The sequence below is a fragment of the Ipomoea nil genome, unplaced genomic scaffold (genome assembly GCF_001879475.1).
Source record: "Ipomoea nil cultivar Tokyo-kokei standard unplaced genomic scaffold, Asagao_1.1 scaffold0216, whole genome shotgun sequence".
In the NCBI taxonomy this organism is placed as follows: domain Eukaryota; kingdom Viridiplantae; phylum Streptophyta; class Magnoliopsida; order Solanales; family Convolvulaceae; genus Ipomoea; species Ipomoea nil.
Window position 1 is genome coordinate 58,674 of NW_017616644.1, and position 23,347 is coordinate 82,020.

The window sequence follows — 23,347 nt, forward strand, 5'->3', positions numbered from 1 at the left end:
ATACAATGGGAAAAAGAGTCCTAAACCTAATCTAGAAAACACGTAAATAGAGTTTTGTTTAGAAAAGGATTTAAGGAATCCTTTCTAAATATAACAAGAGTGTTTTCTCTTTTATGCCAAACAATTTAAATTAATGATGACCAAAAATAATAGGGCTGATTTGGGCCTAATTTAATCACCAAAATCAGCACTTAAACAATTATAAAAAAGCCTTGAGTTATTCTTCATATTTTGCAAATGGGCTTGACTTGGATTTCCACCATCTTTTAACATCACCAATGAAGAGTTGCCTTAATTGTTTGGACTTGGGTCTTGTGATTGGCCCAATTAGTACTCTTAATGGATCTTCATATGTTGGGCCGCATCATCCTCCCCTTCTTGAAAATGATACGACCTCGACTCTTGTAAGCATTGTCTTCGATCCATGATATCACTTGAAAAGGGAAAACACTTTCGGGATTGTTTTTCAAGAAACTGGAGAACATGTATCAAGATTCAAGAACACAATCAAGAATGCAAAAGAAATTTTTTTTGGGGTTTTTTTTTTTTAATGAATAAGACACGAAAAAAGTAGTATGTAAGATAAGAACGAGATAAACCTAGGGAACCAAAGAAACAAAATTTCAAATGATAATGAGACAAACCTAGGCTCCGAATACCAAATTGATATGAACCTAGTCCAAGGCTCAAATAAAATGGAGTATTGTCCCAAGATTACTCTCAATGCAAATATAGAAATGGATCAAAATACCTTAAACCTCACGAGAAACCCTTTGTCTCGAATCCTCAAAGACTTGGAAGAATCCCATGTAGCTTCAAGTACCTCGATGTTGCAATCTTCAATCAACTAGAGTCGGATCTAGTTTCCTTCGATTCAAGAACGAGTCCACGACCCTAAATCTAAGGCTGAAGAAAGGAAGATTGATTCGAGTCCACGACTAGCCACTAATTGAGTCCACAATTAGCCATAAGGTTTCTTACACAAGTGTAAAGAAAAGCTTAAGAATTTTATTGAATTTAAGCCTCTCTAAAACTAATATGGATGTGCCCTATTTATAGGTATAGGGCAGCATTGTAATCTAAATACAATGGGAAAAAGAGTCCTAAACCTAATCTAGAAAACACGTAAATAGAGTTTTGTTTAGAAAAGGATTTAAGGAATCCTTTCTAAATATAACAAGAGTGTTTTCTCTTTTATGCCAAACAATTTAAATTAATGATGACCAAAAATAATAGGGCTGATTTGGGCCTAATTTAATCACCAAAATCAGCACTTAAACAATTATAAAAAAGCCTTGAGTTATTCTTCATATTTTGCAAATGGGCTTGACTTGGATTTCCACCATCTTTTAACATCACCAATGAAGAGTTGCCTTAATTGTTTGGACTTGGGTCTTGTGATTGGCCCAATTAGTACTCTTAATGGATCTTCATATGTTGGGCCGCATCAGGAGGTCCACCCGTCGCCCACCCGCGGGGTACAGGTTGCTTGTGGGTTATGTAACCGCGGGCGGAACCGCGGGTAGGGGTCTACCCGTGGGCCCACCCGCGGGGTACAGTATATGGATGTTGGGGGATTTGTTCCCCGTGATTCTTTTGACTCAGTATTTGGTCTTTTGACTTCCCGATGTTCTTTTGTGGAACTATTTGAGTGTCTTCATGATGTTTCGTATGTCTAGAACTATATGGTAGGTATCCATGTAGGTTTTGGTGTCTTGAATCGTGCTAAGTGTTCAACATTGTGTTTCGTTGAACCGTGATGGGTCTTGTGTGTTCTTCGGAACTATGTTTGGTTTACCCGTTTGATAAGCATGCTAGTTCGGTGTTTAAATGCTAGCGTGTGTGTTGTTTGTACCCTCTTAATGGTTGATGATAACTTGTGTTATTCATCGTTGTTGTTGTTGGACTATGATCCACTCTTTGATTGAGTATGGTTTCATATCTTCGTTGTGATCCGTTGATTGATTCCTGTTGAGGTGTGATGTGTGTGTGGCTTTACCTGGATTGCACGATTAGTGGTATGAGACACTAGTCACCAAGGTATTGCAGTGGTCCTCGTGGTGGCCATGACGTGATTATGGAGTTGTGACCTGTGTGTCAGGTTCACGTGTTTATGGGAGAGGCATGTGTTGCCGTGTGTGAAATCGGTGCCCTCATGTACTATGAACCCGGTGGTTCTGTTGGAGATCTGTCGGAGAGGGGACGACGGTCCTCGAAGGGAAAAGGTTGGACTTGGTGTACAGGGGTCCTGGAGGTAAAGGTTGGAACTAGACATAAGGTTGGGGGTAGCCATAAGGTTGGAACTGGGCATAAGGAAGGCATATCAACTCGTGATGGGTGATGTCACGAGGGCTTGTGTAGCCGTTGTTGTGAGTTCTCTTCTTGTGACGTGTGTAGTCACAAAGGCATGTGTTGCCTTGGCATGTGTTACCGTTTGTTGTGTCTTTATTCCTTTGAGTTATGCATGTCGGGTATTAATCTATTGTGTGATGATAGATTATACCTTGAGACTTCTTGTGAGTCGTTGTTGTTCTTTGTAGTCTTGGGATGTGTTCCCGTGTTCTTGTTGAGAGTGTTGAGTCTTGTGTTGACTATTACTCTTGGTTTTGGACTTATATATATGTATTCCGTTTCGAAAATGGCTTTACAAACTCATATCTTATCTATGTATGATATTTCACATGTATTGGTGGGTTACCAGCATTATTCGCTGACCGGGCGTCGTCCCATGTTTTATATGTTTCTTTCAGGTGATGTTTAAACAAGTGCGCGGTTTAGTGCCAGCTAGTATAGCTCCCCTCTTATGTTTTGTGGCTTGTGAGCCAATCTAGACCTAGTACGTTGTTTTGATGGTTGTAGAGTTTAAACAATGCAGATTTAGCATGTGCGTTCACCCTTGGGTGAGCGTGGCATAGCACCCCGTTTCCTTTGTTTTATATATTTCTTCTTTCAGTCTTCCGCTGTGTTTGATGTTTTGGTTTAAGATATCTGCATGTTTTAAGGCTTTAAATAGCATGGTTTTAGGGGGTGTTATACCTTCGCTGCAACGACATCTACCATGTCGGAGAGGAACAGTACATCACCCACGAGGAGGTTTGCCTGAAATCCCTAGAAGAGCGACGAATGCTAGTGGATCAGCTATACATCTCAAACAAGAAAATGAGACGGGCAATGCAAGAAAGCGAGGAGCATGAAGAGCATGAAGAAGAAAGCGAGCCTAGCCAACCTGAACCCGCACAGTGAAGGGGAAACACGAGGACCGAGACGAGAGGTCCCCCAATGAGCGCATCCTCGCGCAGTTCATGAGGCAGAATCGGATCATGGGTGAGGGATTCTCGTCCTTGATTCTTGCGACGAGCTCGTTGGACAGGAGAGTGGCGGCGATCGAGACCATACTTGGCACGCGTGGAGCCTCAAGCTCGGGGACAGGAAACCAAGGTATACTCAAAATCTCAATCCTTACTTATCTCCTGACCTAATCGACCCCCCCCCCCCCCACCCTACACTCGCTAGATAACAAATTTGAGCCACATTTCCCTAATTAGAAGACCAAAACTGCATGACACCTAGGAACAAGGGGAGTGATCTGTGTCTGAGCTTCGGGGACGAAGCTCATTGTAAGGGGGGGAGGGTGTAACACCCCATGTTATTGATATGAATCTAGTCCAAGATTCAAATAAATGGAGTATTGTCCCAAGATTACTCTCAATGCAAGATAGAGATGGATCGAAATACCTTAAACCTCACGAGAAACCCTTTGTCTCGAATCCTCAAAGACTTGGAAGAATCCCATTGTAGCTTCAAGTACCTCGATGATGCAATCTTCAATCAACTAGAGTCGGATCTAGTTTCCTTCGATTCAAGAACGAGTCCACGACCCTAAATCTAAGGCTGAAGAAAGGAAGATTGATTCGAGTCCACGAATCAATTTGCTAGTCGAGTCCACGACTAGCCACTAATTGAGTCCACAATTAGCCATAAGGTTTCTTACACAAGTGTAAAGAAAAGCTTAAGAATTTTATTGAATTAAAGCCTGTTTCAAACTGATATGGATGTGCCCTATTTATAGGTATAGGGCAGCATTGTAATCTAAATACAATGGGAAAAAGAGTCCTAAACCTAATCTAGAAAACAAGTAAATAGAGTTTTATTTAGAAAAGGATTTAAGGAATCCTTTCTAAATACAACTAGTGTTTTCTCTTTTATGCCAAACAATTTAAATTAATGATGACCAAAAATAATATGGCTGATTTGGGCCTAATTTAATCACCAAAATCAGCACTTAAACAATTATAAAAAGCCTTGAAATCTTCTTCATCTTTTGCAAATGGGCTTGACTTGGATTTCCACCATCTTTGAATATCACCAATGAAGAGTTGTCTTAATCGTTTGGACTTGGGCCTTGTGATTGGCCCAATTGGTACTCTTGATGGATCTTCATTATGTTGGGCCGCATCAGTTACGGCCTCCGTATCCGGACTAATTTTGAAATTAATTCCGTTAACATATAATTAAAAAGGATTTAATTAGACTAGAATTCCCATTAATTAATTAGTATGGTCCACAATGGATCATGGACCCTTATCCTTAACCAAGTCTTTAATTCTATAAGGAATAGGAAAAGTGGGCCTTTACTATTCAGATTCTAGTTAGCACTCATGAATCTATATATAGGGAATTAGAAAGCATTTAGAAACCCTGCTACAATTAATCCTACCACGCAAGATATTCCCCTTGGAAACCTAGCCAAGGAGTTCCCCATCACCAAGCTTAGGGAGGATCGATTGAGGAAAGACCTTAGGAAGTTGTAAGGAGTTTTAATTAAAACTACCAGGTAACCCATGTCTTACAAAACCTATTTTCCTTGCTATATCTTGATTATTGGCTCCTTTGATGTGTGATTCTGTGATTGAGTCTTGATTAGAGCTTTGCCTAGGATTTATATTGTGTTTATTTGATAATCTTAATGATCTTCTGTAACACCCCGTGTTACGGACTTTAATCTCGGATTAATTATTTAATTAATTCTGTTAATAATAATTAAAAAGGATTTAATTTGGTTAGGATACTCTCTAATTAATTAATGTGGTCCACCACGGACCGTGGACCCCTGCCTAAACTAGAGTCTTAAGACTATTAGGAATAAAGAGAGTAGACCTTTTACTAGTAAGATTCTAATTAGGAATCCTAGACTTATATATCTATTAGGGATAAAGAAAGTAGGCCTTTACTATTCAGATTCTGATTATGATTCCTGATTCTATAAATAGGGGTTTAGAAAGCAATTAGAACCCTTACCACCCATAGTTATATTACATGAAATTATTCCCAAGAGATTCCCCACCACCAAGCCTAGGGAGATGAATCAGATGAAAATCTTAGGGAAGAACCTTAATAGCCAAGGGAGGATTAATTAAGGCTGAGAGGAAACACATGTCTCGACAAAACCTATTTTTCTTGCTATATCTTATTCATTGGCTCCTTTGATATGTCATTCGGTGTTTGAGTCTTGATAGAGCTTTGCCTAGGGTTTATATTGTGTTTATGTGATAATCTTGATGTTTATGTGATGTTCTTGATACCATGATTGATTATATGGATGATCTTGTATTTTGATTATGTCTAGAGCCTTAGGTTTATATCGTGAATCTTGTATTATGATGTTCTTGGTATATTTGGGTGGGATTATGCATGATCGGGTGTTGAGTCTAGCCTAGGACTTGTGTTTAGGACTTTGCATATAGATTTCTTGATGTTCTTGTGGTTCCGGATGTTACTGAACCGTTATATGATTTATGTTGGGTCTTGGTATGTTTAGAAATCATGTTAGGATGTATTTGGTGTGATTCTTGGTTTAATTCCGTTAATTGAATACATGGTGTTGTTGTTATGTGCTTGAATGTGTTTGAACATGGTTTCGGGTTCCACGAGAGATCCCGGGACCGGAAGTTGCCTGTGTATCAGTGGGGGGTAGGTGGGGGGACTGACCACCCGCTGCCCGCGTTCACTGTTCCAGCGGGCAGCCCGCGGGCGGTGGTCTACCCGCCGGCCACCCGCGGGAATAGTGTATGGCCACCGGCGGGTGGCTGGCGGGTGGTCCTCCACCCGCCACCTACCCGCTGGAATTCGGCCGAGTGTCGTGATGTTTTCCCCTGTTTGATGTTTCCCCGTGTTCCGTTGTGTCCCGTTGTACCCCGTTTGTCGTGTATGAGTCTCGTTTGGTGTTTTAGGCATCATTCTAGGATTTTATGTGTGATACATGTCGTTATTGTTGTGTCTTGCTTGTTATGTGAATATGTGTTGATTGATTGGATGATGATGAGTATCGTGGTCATTGCACAATGGCCAGTGTGTCTGATGATGAATATGATGATGTTGAGATTGTGATTGGTGGAAAATAAACTGTTGGCGGTTGGCACCACTTGTGCCTGGTCTTTGTACTAAAGGTACAGGCCATAGCGGTGACTGTGCTAAAGGCACACACCCACCTTAGACTTGCTTGTCGTTGAGCATGGGTCAGGTTATAAGTGCTGCGGTGTCATGTTAGAGCTATATGCGCTAACCCCTTGATATTGTCACTAGAGGTGCGGATCATTAAATCGCACTACGACACCATCTTGATATGTTGGTGGTTGTAAGGTGGATTGTCGGTGGGGGCATGTAGTTGCCCGGAGGCATAAGGGGTGGGGATATAAGGGTGGTCTGGAGGTATAGGTTCGAACTGATATAAGGACGGAGGAGAGCTATAAGGTTGGAACTTGGTATATGGTTGGAGGATGAATTGTGTGCTTTGATGACTACTTGCTAATTGATTGTGTTGAATGCCTTCGTTGCCTCTAATTGCTATTTGTATGCTTATCTGCCTGTTATGTCTTGTATTGCGTTCTTAGGATGCATGTTAGTGTTTATGATTATTCTATGCTGTTGAGTCTGTTAATGTATCTTGAGTCTCAATCTTGGATTTAAACTAGAGTCTCTTAAGTATATATGTATTCCAGTTTCAAAAGGAGTTTATTATATCTACCTATATTGTACTTAACGCGTTGGAGTGGGTTACCAACATTATTCGCTGACTGTTGTTACACCGAATGCTTTTCAGGGACAGTGAGTAGCTTCGGAGCGCGCTAGTGGATTCGTGGACTTAGTTTAGATAGTTCTAGCCTGGATGAGATAGCCTGCGTGCCTTGATTTGTATTTGGGTATTAGTTATGGTTTATGCTTTGTTAGTTAGTTTAGCCTGTGCATCTGAGTTCTCCAACTCAGATGTGGCATAGCACCCCGACTACTATGTCTAGTTTATGCTCTGTTTGGGAATTAATAAGAGATTAGCATTTATTTTATAGGTTTTAAATATGTTGAAATTTAGGGGTGTTACAGTTGGTATCAGAGCCTAAGTTCGACCTTAGGATAAGGCCCTTAAGACAAGACTTTAGGACATTAAGCTTGAACTCTAGGTGTTTAAGTTCTTAGGATATAAGAATCTTAGGACACGCGGTGACACTGTGAGTTTATTTATCGCTTTCTGTTATGTTCCCTATACTTATTCCTTGCATTCTACGCTAGCTCCAAAGATGTGATATCCTTGCATACTTTTACATGCTTTGTCACATATCATTCTTTGATTATTTATTACTTACCTTGACATGCTATTGATTCTGTTTCTTACATATCGGACTTGGTTATTTGCTTAAGCATGAAAGTTGGGTTATTTTCCTAATTAATTCATTCATATATCAGCTAAGGATTTGCATATTTTTGCTTAATTATTTGATCAATATGCATTATTTGGATATTTGTTATTTGATGGAATATTTTGGAACTTGCAATTGACAACCTTATTTGACTGATAATTGCTCACTTTTCTTAATTGTGATTGTTCGATTATTTTGATAGTCAACTTACTTATATAGCTTGATAAGTACTTGCATGCGTATGCCCGAAAGTTGTGGGAACGTAGCTTTATTCTTTAGGAGGTGATGAATGTGATGTGTGATCCTTATGATGTCTTGAACTTTCGTTTAAGTCTTCCGTATTCCTTGTTGATATCATAATAATGTTATTCCTTGATGTTTACCATGTATTCAAGTCCCTTTTGTTGTTCATATGAGTGTGGAATTCTTTGGACTTGAATTTGTGCATTCTTGGGACTTTTCCCGAAGTGATTCCTTCTTCACAGTCACGTTCCAGTGGGACCTTGGCAGGAGGTCAACCTCCCACCACCTACCCACTGTCACGTTCCAGTGGGACCTTGACAGGCGGTCGACCGCCCACCTCGTGTCCACTGGTACGGTATGTTTTTTTGACTTCTCATTTTATTGACCCATTGTGCGCTTGTATGTCTTCCTTGATGATTCCTTATGTGTTTAATATGTGAATAACAATCTATATACTTGAACATGAAGGTTGGATTATTTCCTAATTAAATATATGTAATAGATAAATGCATAGGTATGTAGGAGCATATATGTGTACGGTACGTAGTAATCCTTATCCCCTAACTCTATTACCTAATATCGTCATAAACCTTATTACATGTTGGGCCCAATACTATACTCGTAGTTCTAACATATGTATACATAGTTATACATATATGTACCAAGTTTTGACCCAGGAGACAATCTGAGAGAAACCGGGAGAAATCTGTGAAACCTAAACCAAGTGGTCACTTCAAAACTATTTTTGAAAGAAATCCATCTTGACCACCCCAAAACTATTTTAAAACTATCCTTCTAGACTTTGATCCATGTTGCATGGTGGACCACAAGCTTCCAATGCCTTGTTTAATACTCTTGACCACTAAGATAAGGACCCCGTGAACAAACATTTATACATAAATAGGTATATCCCTACTATTCTAAATATATTCCCCTAAACTTCTATTATATATATATATATATATATATATATATATATATATATATATATATATATATATATATATATACGTTCCTAAAAGTATGTAGTAATCATAATTACATTCGTAGGCTACACTTACACGCATATCATCATCACCACCACCACCACCATCATCATTACATCCTAACCCTAATCACATTGCCTAATCCTAAATCTTCCATGGTTGCGCCATATACGGTTCCACGTCCCTATATGCTTATATATATATATATATATATATATATATATATATATATATATATATATATATATATATATATATACACTTGTGAGCCTGTAGAACATCCTCCCTTATTCATACGTATTTATATAAATTGTTACGGTCATATTATATACAATAAAATCTCTAACCCCAAATAATACACATGTACCCTAGCTATGATAATCTTATATGTATCTACAAGTTTGCACTTAGCGTATCCTAACCTTGAAATATTATTCCGTACAAATTACATTACTCTTATATATATACATACATACACATATCCTGAGATAACCCTAATTCTACATTTCCCCCTCACATAATCTCTCTGTTACCACTCCTACCTTCCCTAAATAATTAAAAACTTTAGCCTCATCATCAGGTCATCAATTGATTCAGGAATTAGCATTCAAGGGTCTTCAATTCTAAGTTGTTTAGGTATTCTGGGCTTCTAGAGGTAAGATTTATGCTTACTTAAAAATTTATTCACCCCAAGATAAAACTCCTTTTCCTAAGTGCTTGTGTGATCAAATTCTGTCAAGATTTCTCAAAGATAAATCTTTTAGTATTTGTGAACATAGGTTATTTCACTCGTAATTATTAAAGAATATTTGTATGCGAATTGCATGTTCAAATTGTAGGTGGAGATTTATATTTTCATGATGTATGTATTGTGTGTCAAATCCAGGGTTGCAAAAATCGGCCTAGGTGCCCGCCTAGGTCCCCCCTATGCGCTATGCGCCTCTAGACCGTGGCGATTTCCCCCTAGGCATCCGCCTAGGTTACCGGTCGCCTAGCGCCTAACTCGGCTGGTTTGGCCGCCTAGCTTCTAAGTTAGTCGAGTTAACCCGATCGGCTCGGCCTATTTTTATTATATATATATATATATATATATATATATATATGTGTGTGTGTGTGTGTGTGTGTGTGTGTGTGTGTGTGTGTGTGCGCGCGCATACATATATATAATATGACATATATACACTCGTAGACTAGTTTGATACTTTGAATCTTTGGATGATTGAAGTATTTGAGTATTTCATATTTGAGTATTTTTAATTTTTAATATTGTTTTAATGTTTTTTTTTTTTTGAAAACCATTATTTTGATGTTATGATTTATGAATTATCATTAATTTATTTATTTGGATGTGTTATTTGATTAAATGTTGAAAACAACCTCATTAAAATTGTCAAACTGCAAGTCTACCACTGTTTTTTTGGCGCCCGCCTAGGCGCTAGGCGCTGTCCGGGCGCTCTTACTGCAACCATGGTCAAATCAAATAGCTCGCATGTTTGTGTTGAAATGCATACTTACAGATATTCAGGTATACATAAAGCATGTTAGACAAAACTGTATGTTATAAGGCATTCCATTACGCATATATACAATATTATTAATTGCAAGCAATCTGCATATACGTGCCAATACTTGTATACTTAGTATGCTATGACCAATCCCATATGACTCCTCGTGTATTCACGGCGTACGAATTAGACATAAAGTATTCATCTATGAAATCCGGTGAAATATTCCGCATGTGCTAAACGTTAGTATTTATGTAAATACTCGTTATGTGATTACCCATCATTATTCATGATGTGCAAAATAAAGGTCCTAATTCTATTGTCTCCCCAAAGTTATTTACCCCATAAGAAACAAGAACATTTCTCCTAATTCTTACATGAAGATCTTTTTATCAGAAATCGATCTTTTATTAGTTCGAGTAATTATTATATGATTTATGACCTTCCTGAATTTATATGACAATTGTTTGGTTATGCCGCAATGTGGAGTACGTGAATTCATTTGTTAATTATTCACTAGTTTAACATGTTGAATAATACGTATATGTGCTGTGTGATTCCATAGGACTATTTATTATTTAAGATTTGAAATATGCTCACATGCATTCATACTCTATGCCTATAGACTTAAAAAATTGCATATTTTGCATAATTACAACTCTATAAATAAAGGCATGCCAACTTGCAGGTACCACATATAAATAGTTAATTATCATACGTGTTAGGCTTGTTATTTTGTAATCGCGAGAATTTGGTATAATTTGTTTAGCACAATGATTTGGTATAGATCCTGTATATATGGCATTTGGCTCGCGACATGCTACACTACATATTAAATGTTTGCATCCACTCGTAAATGTGGTTCGCCTGTGTCGATATATGTGCATATGTGTTTTATAATGATTATGTGGCTATTCGCATCTGCACCCGCGTGGTATTAGCCTCTTATTTAGGTACACAAATAATTATATTTGCATGTTCAGTTCAACTTGTGCTCCTATATGTTAAAACATTATAAATTAATTAAACAATGAACATGCCATGAGTAAGACTTCTATGTTATGTTATTATTCATTCATAAAAGTAACATAATGTGCGTTGCATATTCATAACCTTATTATTTGGTGCATTTTGCCAGCACAATAGTTAGGCTTAAACCCAGTACATTTATATGTGTACATGCATATATTTCCCATATAATATATTCCTTATGCACTACTATATTAATTCAGACTCTTTATCCCCAAAATGATCTCAAAGCTTCGGGACGAAGCTTCTTGTAAGGGGGGAAGGGTGTAAGATCCCGTGTTACGGACTTTAATCCTGAATTAATTATTTAATTAATTACGTTAATAATAATTAAAAATGATTTAATTTGGTTAGGATTCTCTCTAAATAATTAATGTGGTCCACCATGGACCTTGGACCCCTGCCTAAACTAGAGTCTTAAGCCTATTAGGAATAAAGAGAGTATATCTTTTACTAGTCAGATTCTAATTAGGAATCCTAGGCTTATATATCTGTTAGGGATAAAGAAAGTAGGCCTTTACTATTCAGATTCTGATTAGGATTACTGATTCTATAAATAGGGGGTTAGAAAGCAATTAGAACCCTTACCACCCATAGTTATATTACACGAAATTATTCCCAAGAGATTCCCCACCACCAAGCCTAGGGAGATGAATCGGATGAAAATCTTAGGGAAGAACTGTGACACCCCGTAAATCTAAATATTGATCAAGGATTAATTGAAGAATTAATCGAAGTTCCCTTGCTAATCTATTTCTAAAAATCCTGAAATTTAATAGTCGAGGGACTAGATTTTGACTAGTCACTTAAGTCAAAGGGTTGTACCTTGTGCTTCTTGAGTTGTGCCCTTGTTCCCTTGTCTTTCTAACATTAGTAAGGGTAGGAATGTCTTTCTACCAAAGGATTGTGATTCAAGCTAACCTAGCAAGACTCTCTCATTTCATTCACCCTTCAACCAAAAGCCCAAAAACTCTAGCCTCTCTCTAAAATGATTTTGTTTCTTCTCCAAGCTAGAAATTGAGCATCCATGAAACACTCCGTGTTACGGCCTTCAATCCCGGATTAATTATTTAATTAATTCCGTTAGGAAAGGTGGAATCTTGGAGACAAACTTTGAAGATCTTGGAAACCCCAAACTTAGCTTGAAGGAAAAGCTAGATAAATTTCTAGAGAGAAGGAAGAGCTTTTGTTTTGAGAGTGTAAGGGAAAGAATGAAAGGTGTCGTCTAGGTTAGCTTGGAATACAATCATGAGGTGAAATGTCTTCATTAACCTTACTAAGATGAAAAAGTGTAAGGGAACAAGGGAACTATTCTTAAAGCCTTAGGTACAACACCTTGACTTGGGTTGACTAGTCAATTACTAGTCCCCGACTATTGAATTTTTAGGAATTAAAAGAATAAATCACCAATTAGATTAGGATTAATTACTTAATTAATCCTTAAATAGAATTTGGATTTACGGGGTGTCACATCCTCTCCCCCTTAAAAGAAGCTTCGTCCCCGAAGCTTGGGTACGACGAATCAAAGCAAAACGGGAAAACGAAACAACAAGGTGACAAGAGTGTCAAGAATATCCTTTTGGTCAAAATTTAAAGGATCCAAATGATACCAAGAACAAGCAAGAAATCGTAGCATTGAAAGGTTGAAGGAAATAACCAACGGAATTCTTTTGAGCACAACAAACACTAAACCAAACACAACCACAACTAGCAAACGGTAGCATCAACTAAAAGATAACAACAAACTAAGGAAAGGTGGACGGGATTACCACAACACCGCGCTAGAAGGACTCGCTCTCTGATTCTTCGCTGTCTTCATCGGACTCCTCATCTTCTCCCATTCGGCTCGAGCTAGCCTCTATCTGATCTAACCTCTGATGAACAGCAACGAACTGCGTCTTCATGAAAGCAAAGCCCTCTTCGATCATCCGGTTTTGTTGACGTAGGAGGGTGACCACACGCTCTTCGTGCGTCATGGAATCGCGCTCTTTTTTGGTTCGGGCTTCTCTCCTCCTCCGGTTCTCTTCACTCTCCGGATCACTTTCCTCAACCTCGGTAGCTTCTCCCACTTCCGCTTCCTCTTCATGGCCTTCTTCTTCTTCATCCCCCACATCACCTCCTAGGCTCTGAACCGCGAGGTTCAACTTCCCGACAGGAATCTCGAGCTCTGCAACCAACTCATCTCTCTCCTCAGGGGTTTTCCTAGCAACTTCCTCGATAGTGTTGTATTCACCGTCATCCAACTGGAACAAGTTGCAACTCCGTAGATTGATAGCATCCAACACCATCTTTCCTACGGCCTTCGGTGCACAATTTTTCACACTCACGCCCTTCTTGACAAAAATCCAACTCAAAACCATCCCATAAGGTAGGCTCTTCTGGTTGTGGTCTCGACAGAAAACCATGTGTTGCAACATCAAGGCAGGTAGATTAAACTTTACCATATTCTTCAGACAAAAGGCAAATGTACACTCTAGCTTTCCCAACAACCGACTTTTGTTGTTATTGTGCAACAAACAATCCGACACAAGCATAACTAAGATTCTTTGCTCGGCAGACAACCATTTCTTCTCCGGTCTCGAGGCTTGAGTGAACTCACTCGTCCGGCCCAACAGATAACTCAAATAGTCCTGGTACCCCATGGTATCCGTACTAATCCAAGAGTTACCATTGTACAGAGAAACTCCCGTAGCGGTTAAACTTAAGAGCTGAGCTAACCTCTTTTCAGACAGAACAACTTTCTCACCCCTCACATTAGAAGTGATTTCAAGCTTTCCTCCATCCTTCGCCACAACCATGTGACGGTAAAACTCCTTAACCAAACTCGGGTATGTCTCGGCCCTTATGGCGAGGAACCCATCTAACAAACCTTGATATCTTAACATATCCAACAAAGAACTAGGAAAAGATTCCGGGTCAAAAGCTTTACTTTCTAAAATGAGATAATGGGCATCCACCCATTCCACTTTTCTTGCCAAACTTGTTCTCCTAGGCATGTTTGAAAGATGACCCAAAGCTCATCGAAAGGACCCAAGACCTTCCTCCTCTTTTTCTTCTTATTCTCTCTCGCGTCGACTTTCTCTCTCTCTCGCTGCTTTTCTCGGTTTTCTGGCGGACACAGCTGCTCGGCGGAGGAATTCCGGCAGATGGCGGCGGCGGCTGGAGACGTCGGCGGTGGTCCGGTCGGCGACGACGGGGACTGGGGCGGGTGGTGAAGGCGACGGGCTGGTAGAGGTCTTGGTTGAAGCTCACGGGTGGTGGGAGGGGAGGGAAAATAGGGGTTTTGGGATTTGGGGAGGAATTGGAAAAAAGATGATTTAATTTGGGGATTTTGGGTAAAGTGGAAATTTATGGGTGAAGTAGAATTAACATTAGGTAAGGTTTAAGAAACATAATTAGCTCAAGTGGTTCAAGGGTTAGGTTGGTAAATGGTACACCTAAGTTCAAAACTTAAGGTTTACAATCTAAAATTTACTTGGTCTTTTAGGCTACACAAGAAGATTTTCTATGGTTTTTCTATTACAAATTCAAGGGACACTTAGATAATTTTAGGTGACTCACAAGAAGGATAGGTTACAAAAATACATGTGCAAGGCTACGAGATTAACACAAGCATGAACCAATTTATAAATAAACAATTAACTCCACGAAAGACTTTCACTTAAGACCAAGAGAATCATGCAAAAAAGAAGACGAGAAAACACAAAAGACTATGAAGGAAACAAGACAACAAACAAAAGCAACAAGGAACAAAATGTGGTCTAAAGACAAGGGTAGGCTAGAAAAGACTTACCTGTTATCTCCTCCTCAACTAAGCCTTCCATCTCCGCCTGAGATCGCCCCATCACGAAAACTCTACCCGGACGGTCTGGCCCCAGCTGCTCCACGACTCGAGCTCCCGCCCGATGCTCCTCCGGATCCCGTAGATGGTGGCAACGCCCTTTGGTTAGCTTGCTGAGGGCACTCGGCAATCTTATGACCTCTATCCCCGCAACGGAAACATCGGAACGCTTGACCATGGCAATCCTTGCCCGCATGCTCTTTCCCACACCTACGGCACGGGAACGTCCAGGCTTGGCTCCTGGGCTCCGCTCGAGTTGGTCCTTGAGATGGGGGAGGCGCGTTCTTGGCTTGGAAGTTCTGCTTGGGCCTCTTGAAGTTTGAAGATCCTCCACTCTTGGTCCTCTTCCTTGCAAGCTCATAAGATCCACGCTGTAGCTGCTGCACCCGATACAAGTCCGCGGCACTCAAGTATGCTTCCTTCAAAGACCTCGGCCTACTCACGGTTAAAGCCTTGCGTGCCTCGTAGTTCAAACCGGCTACGAACTTCTTAGCTTTGGCGAGCTCGGTGGGGACAAGCATCCTGGCGAAGCGAGCGAGCTCTAGAAACTTCTTGTGGTACTCAACCATCGATGAAGAACCTTGTTGAAGGTGCAGGAACTCCTCATAGATCGCGGCTCGAACATGCGCCGGATAAAACCGCTCACGCATCCGGTCCTTCAAGGCCGTCCAGTAAAAGCCAGGCTCCTCAAGACAAGCTGGGCCCTCGTGTATCCACCACAAGTCGGCCTGCAAGCTCCACTCGCCGCTCCTCTAGGCATCCAATAATAGAAAAGATCTTGTCAAACGTCCTTACCCACTCTTCAAGCACAATGGGGTCTTCCTCGCCCGCGAACGTCGGAGGTCTATGGCCTGACATAAGGCGTCCTATATCTCTATGCCCGGCAGGCTGTGGAGGTGGCACAGGATGGTTGTTGTGCAATAACGCCTCGCTGAGGGTCTGCATAGTCTACGTAAGCTGTTGCAGATTCTGGGCAAGCTGTTCGTTCGTCGGGGTTTTCGGTGTACGTGCACGCTGGCGGGGAGGTGCCATTGCAAAGCTTCTACAACAACAACACTATTACAAAACAAAACAACAAGCAAGCAAACAACTATAAACAACACACAACTCACTGTGTGTCCTAAGAGTCCTAAGTCCTAGTCACTTAGACTCTTACGGTTGCTTAGGGTCTCAAACCACACTTAACCACTTAAAAGTCTAGACTCTAGCATCCTAGGCTCAAACCTAGGCTCTGATACAAACTGTAATACCCCCGACTTCTATGCCATTTTAAACTTAAATATGCAAGATAATCTAACCACAATATAAGCAAAACACAGCGGAAGTCTAACTATATAAAAACTGGAAAACGAAGAGTGTTATGCCATGTCCACACTAAGGTGAACGCACAGGAAAGAACGTCATCACATCACAGTCTAGAAGTCTAACATGAGACAAGGTTAAACCAATAACAATCTATTGTTCATCACAGGGGGCACACAGGCCCATAACAAAGCTAAACAGAGTCTGAGGGGAAACTACACTAGCCATCTCTATATCGCGCTCGCCACTACTCGGGACTTGAAAAACACACAAATAAATGGGACGACGCCTGGTTAGCGAATAATGCTGGTAACCCATCAATACGCGTCAACAACATATATATATAGATAGATAGATAGTTTATTGCAAAATCATTTTGAAACGGAATACTGTATATATCACTTCAAAACCAAAGATAGAAGTCAACCACAAAGACTCTATATCTCTCACAACAAGGATAACGGAACACATCCCAAGACACATCAAGAAGTGACAACACAACACAAGAAAGGCTCAAGGTGTATTCTACCATCACTCAGTGGAATATCACCCGACATGCTCAACACAAGAGAATAAAGAGACACACATTGGCAACACATGCCTTCGTGACATCACTTGTTACGCATAGAGAAACACACATCGGCACACATGCCTTCGTGACATCACTCATCACGAATACAATAATCCATCCTTATGCCCGGTTCCAACCTTTTGGCTACCCCCAACCTTATAGCTAGTTCCAAACATTACCTCTAGGACCCCTGTACATCCAAGTCCAACCTTATTCCTCCGAGGACCGTCGTCCCCATCCACCAACAAACCACCAACAATTTCCACCAACAAAAGTACACGAGGGTACCAATCACACACAAGGCCACAGCCACCCAAGAATACGTGAACCCATCACACAGGTCACAAACTCCATAATCACGTCACGGCCACCACGAGGACCACTGTCGTACTTTGGTGACTAATGTCCCATTCCATTAATCATGCAATCCAGGTACAGCCACACACACAACACCGTCATAGGAATCAATCAACGGATCAGAACGAAGATATGAAACCATACTCAATCAAGGAAAGGATCACAATCCGACAACAACGATGATCAACACAAGTGGAATCTTGGAGACAAACTTTGAAGATCTTGGAAACCCCAAACTTAGCTTGAAGGAAAAGCTAGCTAAATTTCTAGAGAGAAGGAAGAACTTTTGTTTTGAGAGTGTAAGGGAAAGAATGAAAGGTGTCTTCTAGGTTAGCTTGGAATACAATCATGAGGTGAAATGTCTTCATTACCCTTACTAAGTTGAAGTGTAAGGGAACAAGGGAACTATTCTTAAAGCTTTAGGTACAACACCTTGACTTGGGTTGACTAGTCAATTACTTGTCCCCGACTATTGAATTTTTAGGAATTAAAAGAATAAATCACCAATTAGATTAGGATTAATTACTTAATTAATCCTTAAATAGAATTTGGATTTACGGGGTGTCACATCCTCTCCCCCTTAAAAGAAGCTTCGTCCCCGAAGCTTGGGTACGACGAATCAAAGCAAAACGGGAAAACGAAACAACAAGGTGACAAGAGTGTCAAGAATATCCTTTTGGTCAAAATTTAAAGGATCCAAATGATACCAAGAACAAGCAAGAAATCGTAACATTGAAAGGTTGAAGGAAATAACCAACGGAATTCTTTTGAGCACAACAAACACTAAACCAAACACAACCACAACTAGCAAACGGTAGCATCAACTAAAAGATAACAACAAACTAAGGAAAGGTGGACGGGATTACCACAACAAACTAAGGAAAGGGTCCCCGACTATTGAATTTTCAGGAATTAAAAGAATAAATCACCAATTAGATTAGGATTAATTACTTGATTAATCCTTAAATAGAATTTGGATTTATGGGGTGTCGCAACAATGACCGGGCACAAGTGGTGTCAATCTCCAACAATTCATTACCACCAAACACAATCTCATCATTATCATCAACACTACAAAAAAACGCGAAAGTAGCGACGGCTTTAGCGACGGACGTGTTCCGTTGCTAATTTAGAGACGGAATAGCGACAAATTAGTGGCAGATTTCAATTTTTTGTTAAATGAAAATTTAGCGACGGCATAACGACGGATGTTGCGACGGAATATTTCCGTCGTTAAATACGTAGCTAATTTTAGCGGTAAACTTTGGTGCGAAAATTAGAAACAAATTAGCGACGTTCTTTTGCGAGCTGATTTCATTATTTTAATTGCTACAACCTAGCGACGGATATAAGCATCCGTCGCTAGATATTAAAGTATAAATGTGTTTTGTTTACATTGTAGCGATGGATAGTCGAATCCGTCGCTAGATTTGAACATCCGTCGCTACATTTATGTAGCCGGAAGAATTTTTTAAAACATTTTAACGACGGAATTCAATTTTGTCGCTAAGCTTACATATCGGATTTTTAACATATGCTATATAGCGACGAATTTATCATCCGTCGCTACATTTATGAAGCGGTAAGAATTTTTTAAATCATTTTAACGATGGAATTTCAAATCCGTCACTAAGCTTACATATTTGATTTTTAACATATATTAAGTAGCGGCGGATTTTACATCCGTTGCTAAATTTGGAGGCGGGATTATACTTATACATTAGCGACGGATATCCGTCCGTCACTACTTAGGCCACACCAATTTTTTTTTTTTTTTAAATTGTAGCTACGGATTATGGATTCCATCGCTATGTATCACAAATTTAAAACGTACGCCAAAGTTCACTAAAATGAACAAAGCTGAACATTTTCTCCTAACCCTAACTACACTTCTTTCTTCTTCTCCGACTCGCGTCTCTTTTCCCTATCTAGATTGCGCTACCTCCGACGATGACTGCGCTACCTACCCTGACGCCCATCGCCGACGGCGCTGCTTCTCCGCCGACCGTCGCTTCCTAATAGGAACCAGCACACATGGAATCCAATAAGGGTCTATAGTGGGCTCATCACAAGGCCAAAAAGTACATCCTTAAAGCATCATTGGTGGAAAAATCAAGGAATTCCAATAATAATTCCATTCGATAGAGGAAAGTATTATAGTGGCCCGTTTCAAGTGATGTCACGGATCGAAGACAATGTTTATAAGATTCGAGGTCGAATCATTTTTCAAGAAGGGGAGGATGATGCGGCCCAACATAATGAAGATCCATTAAGATTACAAATTGGGCCAATCACAAGATCCGAGGCCCAAATCAGCTTTATTATTTGTGGTCATCATTTATTTTAAATTGTTTAGAATTAAAGAGAAAACACTAGTTGTATTTAGAAAGGATTCCTTAAATCCTTTTCTAAATAAAACTCTATTTACTTGTTTTCTAGATTAGGTTTAGGACTCGTTTTCCCATTGAATTTAGATTACAATGCTGCCCTATACCTATAAATAGGGCACATCCATATCAGTTTTGAGGAGGCTTTAATTCAATAAAATTATTAAGTTTTTCTTTACACTTGTGTAACAAACCTTATGGCTAATTGTGGACTCAATTAGTGACTAGTCGTGGACTCGACTAGCAAATTGATTCGTGGACTCGAATCAATCTTACTTTCTTCAACCTTAGATTTAGGTTCGTGGACTCGTTCTTGAATCGAAGGAAACTAGATCCGACTCTAGTTGATTGAAGATTGCATCATCGAGGTACTTGAAGCTACAATGGGATTCTTCCAAGTCTTTGAGGATTCGAGACAAAGGGTTTCTCGTGAGGTTTAAGGTATTTCGATCCATCTCTATCTTTACATTGAGAGCAATTCTTGGGACAATACTCATCTTATTTGAATCTTGGACTAGATCCATATCAATTTGGTATCCAAAGAAGGAAGTATGGCAGAAAGATATGCAAGACCAATATCGAAAGATAGAGACAAATAGAATATAAAAGAGGTTCACGTGTACCACAACCAATTAGGAATCTATCAAGAACTCCTTCCAACCTTATACTTTTCCCCTTCCTTGTCCCTCCAAAATTCTTCTACCAGCCAAATTCTTTCCCCAACCTTATTCTTCTTCTTTATAGCTTTCTCTTTTTTTTTTTTTTTTTTTTTCCTTTTTTCTTTCAAATCTTGCTTAGTTTCTTTGCTTGTATTGTCCTTTTTCTTTGCTTCTTGCTCTCAATTTTATTACCTACCTCGCGATACACCTTACTCTCAAAGGCTTGTGAAGTTTTCCAAGGTACGTTTTATTGAACTTTGAGGTTGAATCCATACCAACTTGAGTTCCGAACTAGAATTTTCCTTTTTGGAAAAAGGCTTGTGAGAGTATCTGCCACCTTGAGCGATACACGAGTGGAGTGTGTATTTGTAAGAGTGTGTAGTGCACCCCCAGAGCCATATAATCCACCTCTTACCTGCGAGCTGAGAATAGTGAGGGAGCGAGCCAACTTTTTGGCTTCACTAACGTGATTACTCACACATCTTCTTGTTTTTTTTTTTTTTTTAGATATTTTGTTTCCTATACAGATGGCTGATCAAGTTCCAAACTTTCCCCAGACATTAGAACAAAAGATAGACAGGTTACTCAAACGAATGAATAATTTGGAGCAACGCTCACAGCAAGTGCAACCACCACACAATGATGAGCGACACCTGCCACCAGTAGGAAGAGTGGATCCTATATGTCAAAGGATCCAGCAGCGTATTGCGGAGTTGGGAAACATTAAACATGAAATTCCTAACTTCACCGGTGAGAAAGGACCTACCGAATACATAGAATGGGAGAATGCTGTTGAAACTCTTTTTTATTTAAAGCAATATTCTGATCTTACAAAAATTAGGATAGTTGCTACATCTTTTAAGGGGTATGCATTATCTTGGTGGCGAAAAAGAAATATAGAAAGAGTTGCTAATTTTATTCCCTATGAATCTTGGGTTCAAGTGAGGGAAGATATGCGCCTAACTTTTCGTCCTAAATCTTTTTTCTATGATCTTGAAAGAAAATTGCAGGGAACGGTGCAAGGAAAAAAGTCAGTTGATGAGTACTACCAAACTACAAATATTTTGCTTAAACAGGGAGACATACATGAAGAAGAGACAAAAACTGTTGCTCGTTTCGTACATGGATTGAACTTAGAAATTCGATGTGGAATGAGTATTCAGAGATATGACACCCTTTATGATGCCTTGTATGCTGCACGTGAATCTGAGGCAAAAATCAAAGAGATGAAATTGTACAAGTCCAACAATGGTGCATCAAGATGGAACAACACAAGTTCCACCCCTAAAAGGCGTGATGAACATCCCCCTCCAAGAGATGATTCACAAGAAAAAGGTAAGGAAAAGGTAAGTGAGGCAGTGAGGCCTCAACATGATAGAGAATTGATTTGTTATAGATGTAATGGGAGAGGCCACATAGCTCGTGATTGCCCTAACAAAAGGGTAGTTAAGATAACAAAACAATCTGAAAATTTTGCTTCTTGTCTTGAATATAAGTCTAAGGATGAGGTATGTGACCATTTTGAAACTCTCAATGAACATGTTGAGGGAGAACCATTCATACCTTTAGATTCTGATTCTAAATATGTTGCTAGTGAGTCTAGTCATACTGTTGTTGTTAAGGAGGTTTTGAATGTTCACCCTTTAAAAGAAGATGAGTCTCAAAGAGAAAATATATTTTGTACTAAAGGATCAATTAAAGAGAATGCTTGTGCTATGGTAATAGATTCTAGAAGTTGCACAAATGTGGCTAGTGCAGCTATGGTTAAATTTTCCCTGTTACCTTTGCTTAATCATCCAAATCCTTATTGTTTGCAATGGTTAACTGATGTAGGAGAAGCTAGAGTAACCAAACAGGATCTTATTCCTTTATCTATTAACAGTTACTCTGATGAAATCTTGTGTGATAATATCCCAATGCAGGCTGCTCATATCTTGTTAGGCAGACCATTGCAATTTGACAGAAAAATAAGTTCTGATGGAATGAGGAACACTTATGTGTTTCACATGAATGGAGTTACATATTTCTTGTCTCGTTTGTATCCTAAACAAGTAAAAGAAATTCAATTGACATTGATGCAAGCTCTCAAACCAGCCTCAAAGAATGAAGAAATCATAGAGAGAAAAGTGGAACCTCCATGTTTGGAATTGCAATCACCACTCCAATCCTCTAACTCAGTTTGTAGCCAAACAAAGGGACCACAATCAGTGATACAGTGGAAAGGACCAGCCCAAGGTGTCAAAGTGCAACAGCTCTTGGTAACTAAAAAGGATAGTATGCAAGAGAAAGGAAGGGGAGTCACTTTATACTCACTTTTATTCCAAAATCATGCATTATTATTCTCTAGATTTCTTTGCCATGTTTCTATTAATGACATACTTGCTAGATGTGTTAGAAATTTGTTTGCCTCTATACATCCAAGATTCCTTAATTTTGATTTTACTAAAACTTTGTTTGATAGAGATAAGGAATCACTGGAAAGTTATAATGCACATTTGAAAACTTCTTATGTGAAACACTACTTGCTCAAGGGGTTTTGGTTCAAAGTCAATGGGATTTGCACTTTTTGCTTTGTTTTGGGCAATGGTTTAATTGTTGATTCACATAAAGGACACTTTTGTTTTCCAAAGAGTGATGATGTTTTGCATGGATATTTTCATTGGCCAAAGAAGAAAAAAGATGTAGAATCTTATGTTCATAATTGTGCTACTTACCACCACAATACATATAAAACATTACTTGATATTTCCATGGATTTTGTGTTTGGTTTAGCCTT

At 39.5% G+C, this 23,347-nt stretch overlaps 1 protein-coding gene across 1 annotated transcript; it reads right to left on the bottom strand.

The window, feature by feature from the left end:
* Positions 1 to 15,309: 15,309 nt before the first annotated feature.
* LOC109192680 lies at positions 15,310 to 16,240 on the bottom strand. Its single transcript, XM_019343377.1, has 2 exons — positions 16,091 to 16,240; positions 15,310 to 16,047 (listed from the first exon to the last, which is right to left on the bottom strand). The coding sequence occupies exons 1-2, from the start codon at positions 16,238 to 16,240 to the stop codon at positions 15,310 to 15,312; spliced, it is 888 nt and encodes a 295-aa protein (XP_019198922.1).
* Positions 16,241 to 23,347: the final 7,107 nt, after the last annotated feature.

Coding starts and splice junctions, on each gene's coding strand:
- LOC109192680 (XM_019343377.1), bottom strand. CDS start 16,240: ATGCAGACCCTCAGCGAGGCGTTATTGCACAACAACCATCCTGTGCCA. Junction 16,048..16,090: donor CCATTGTGCTTGAAGAGTGG/GTAAGGACGTTT, acceptor TTGGATGCCTAG/AGGAGCGGCGAGTGGAGCTT.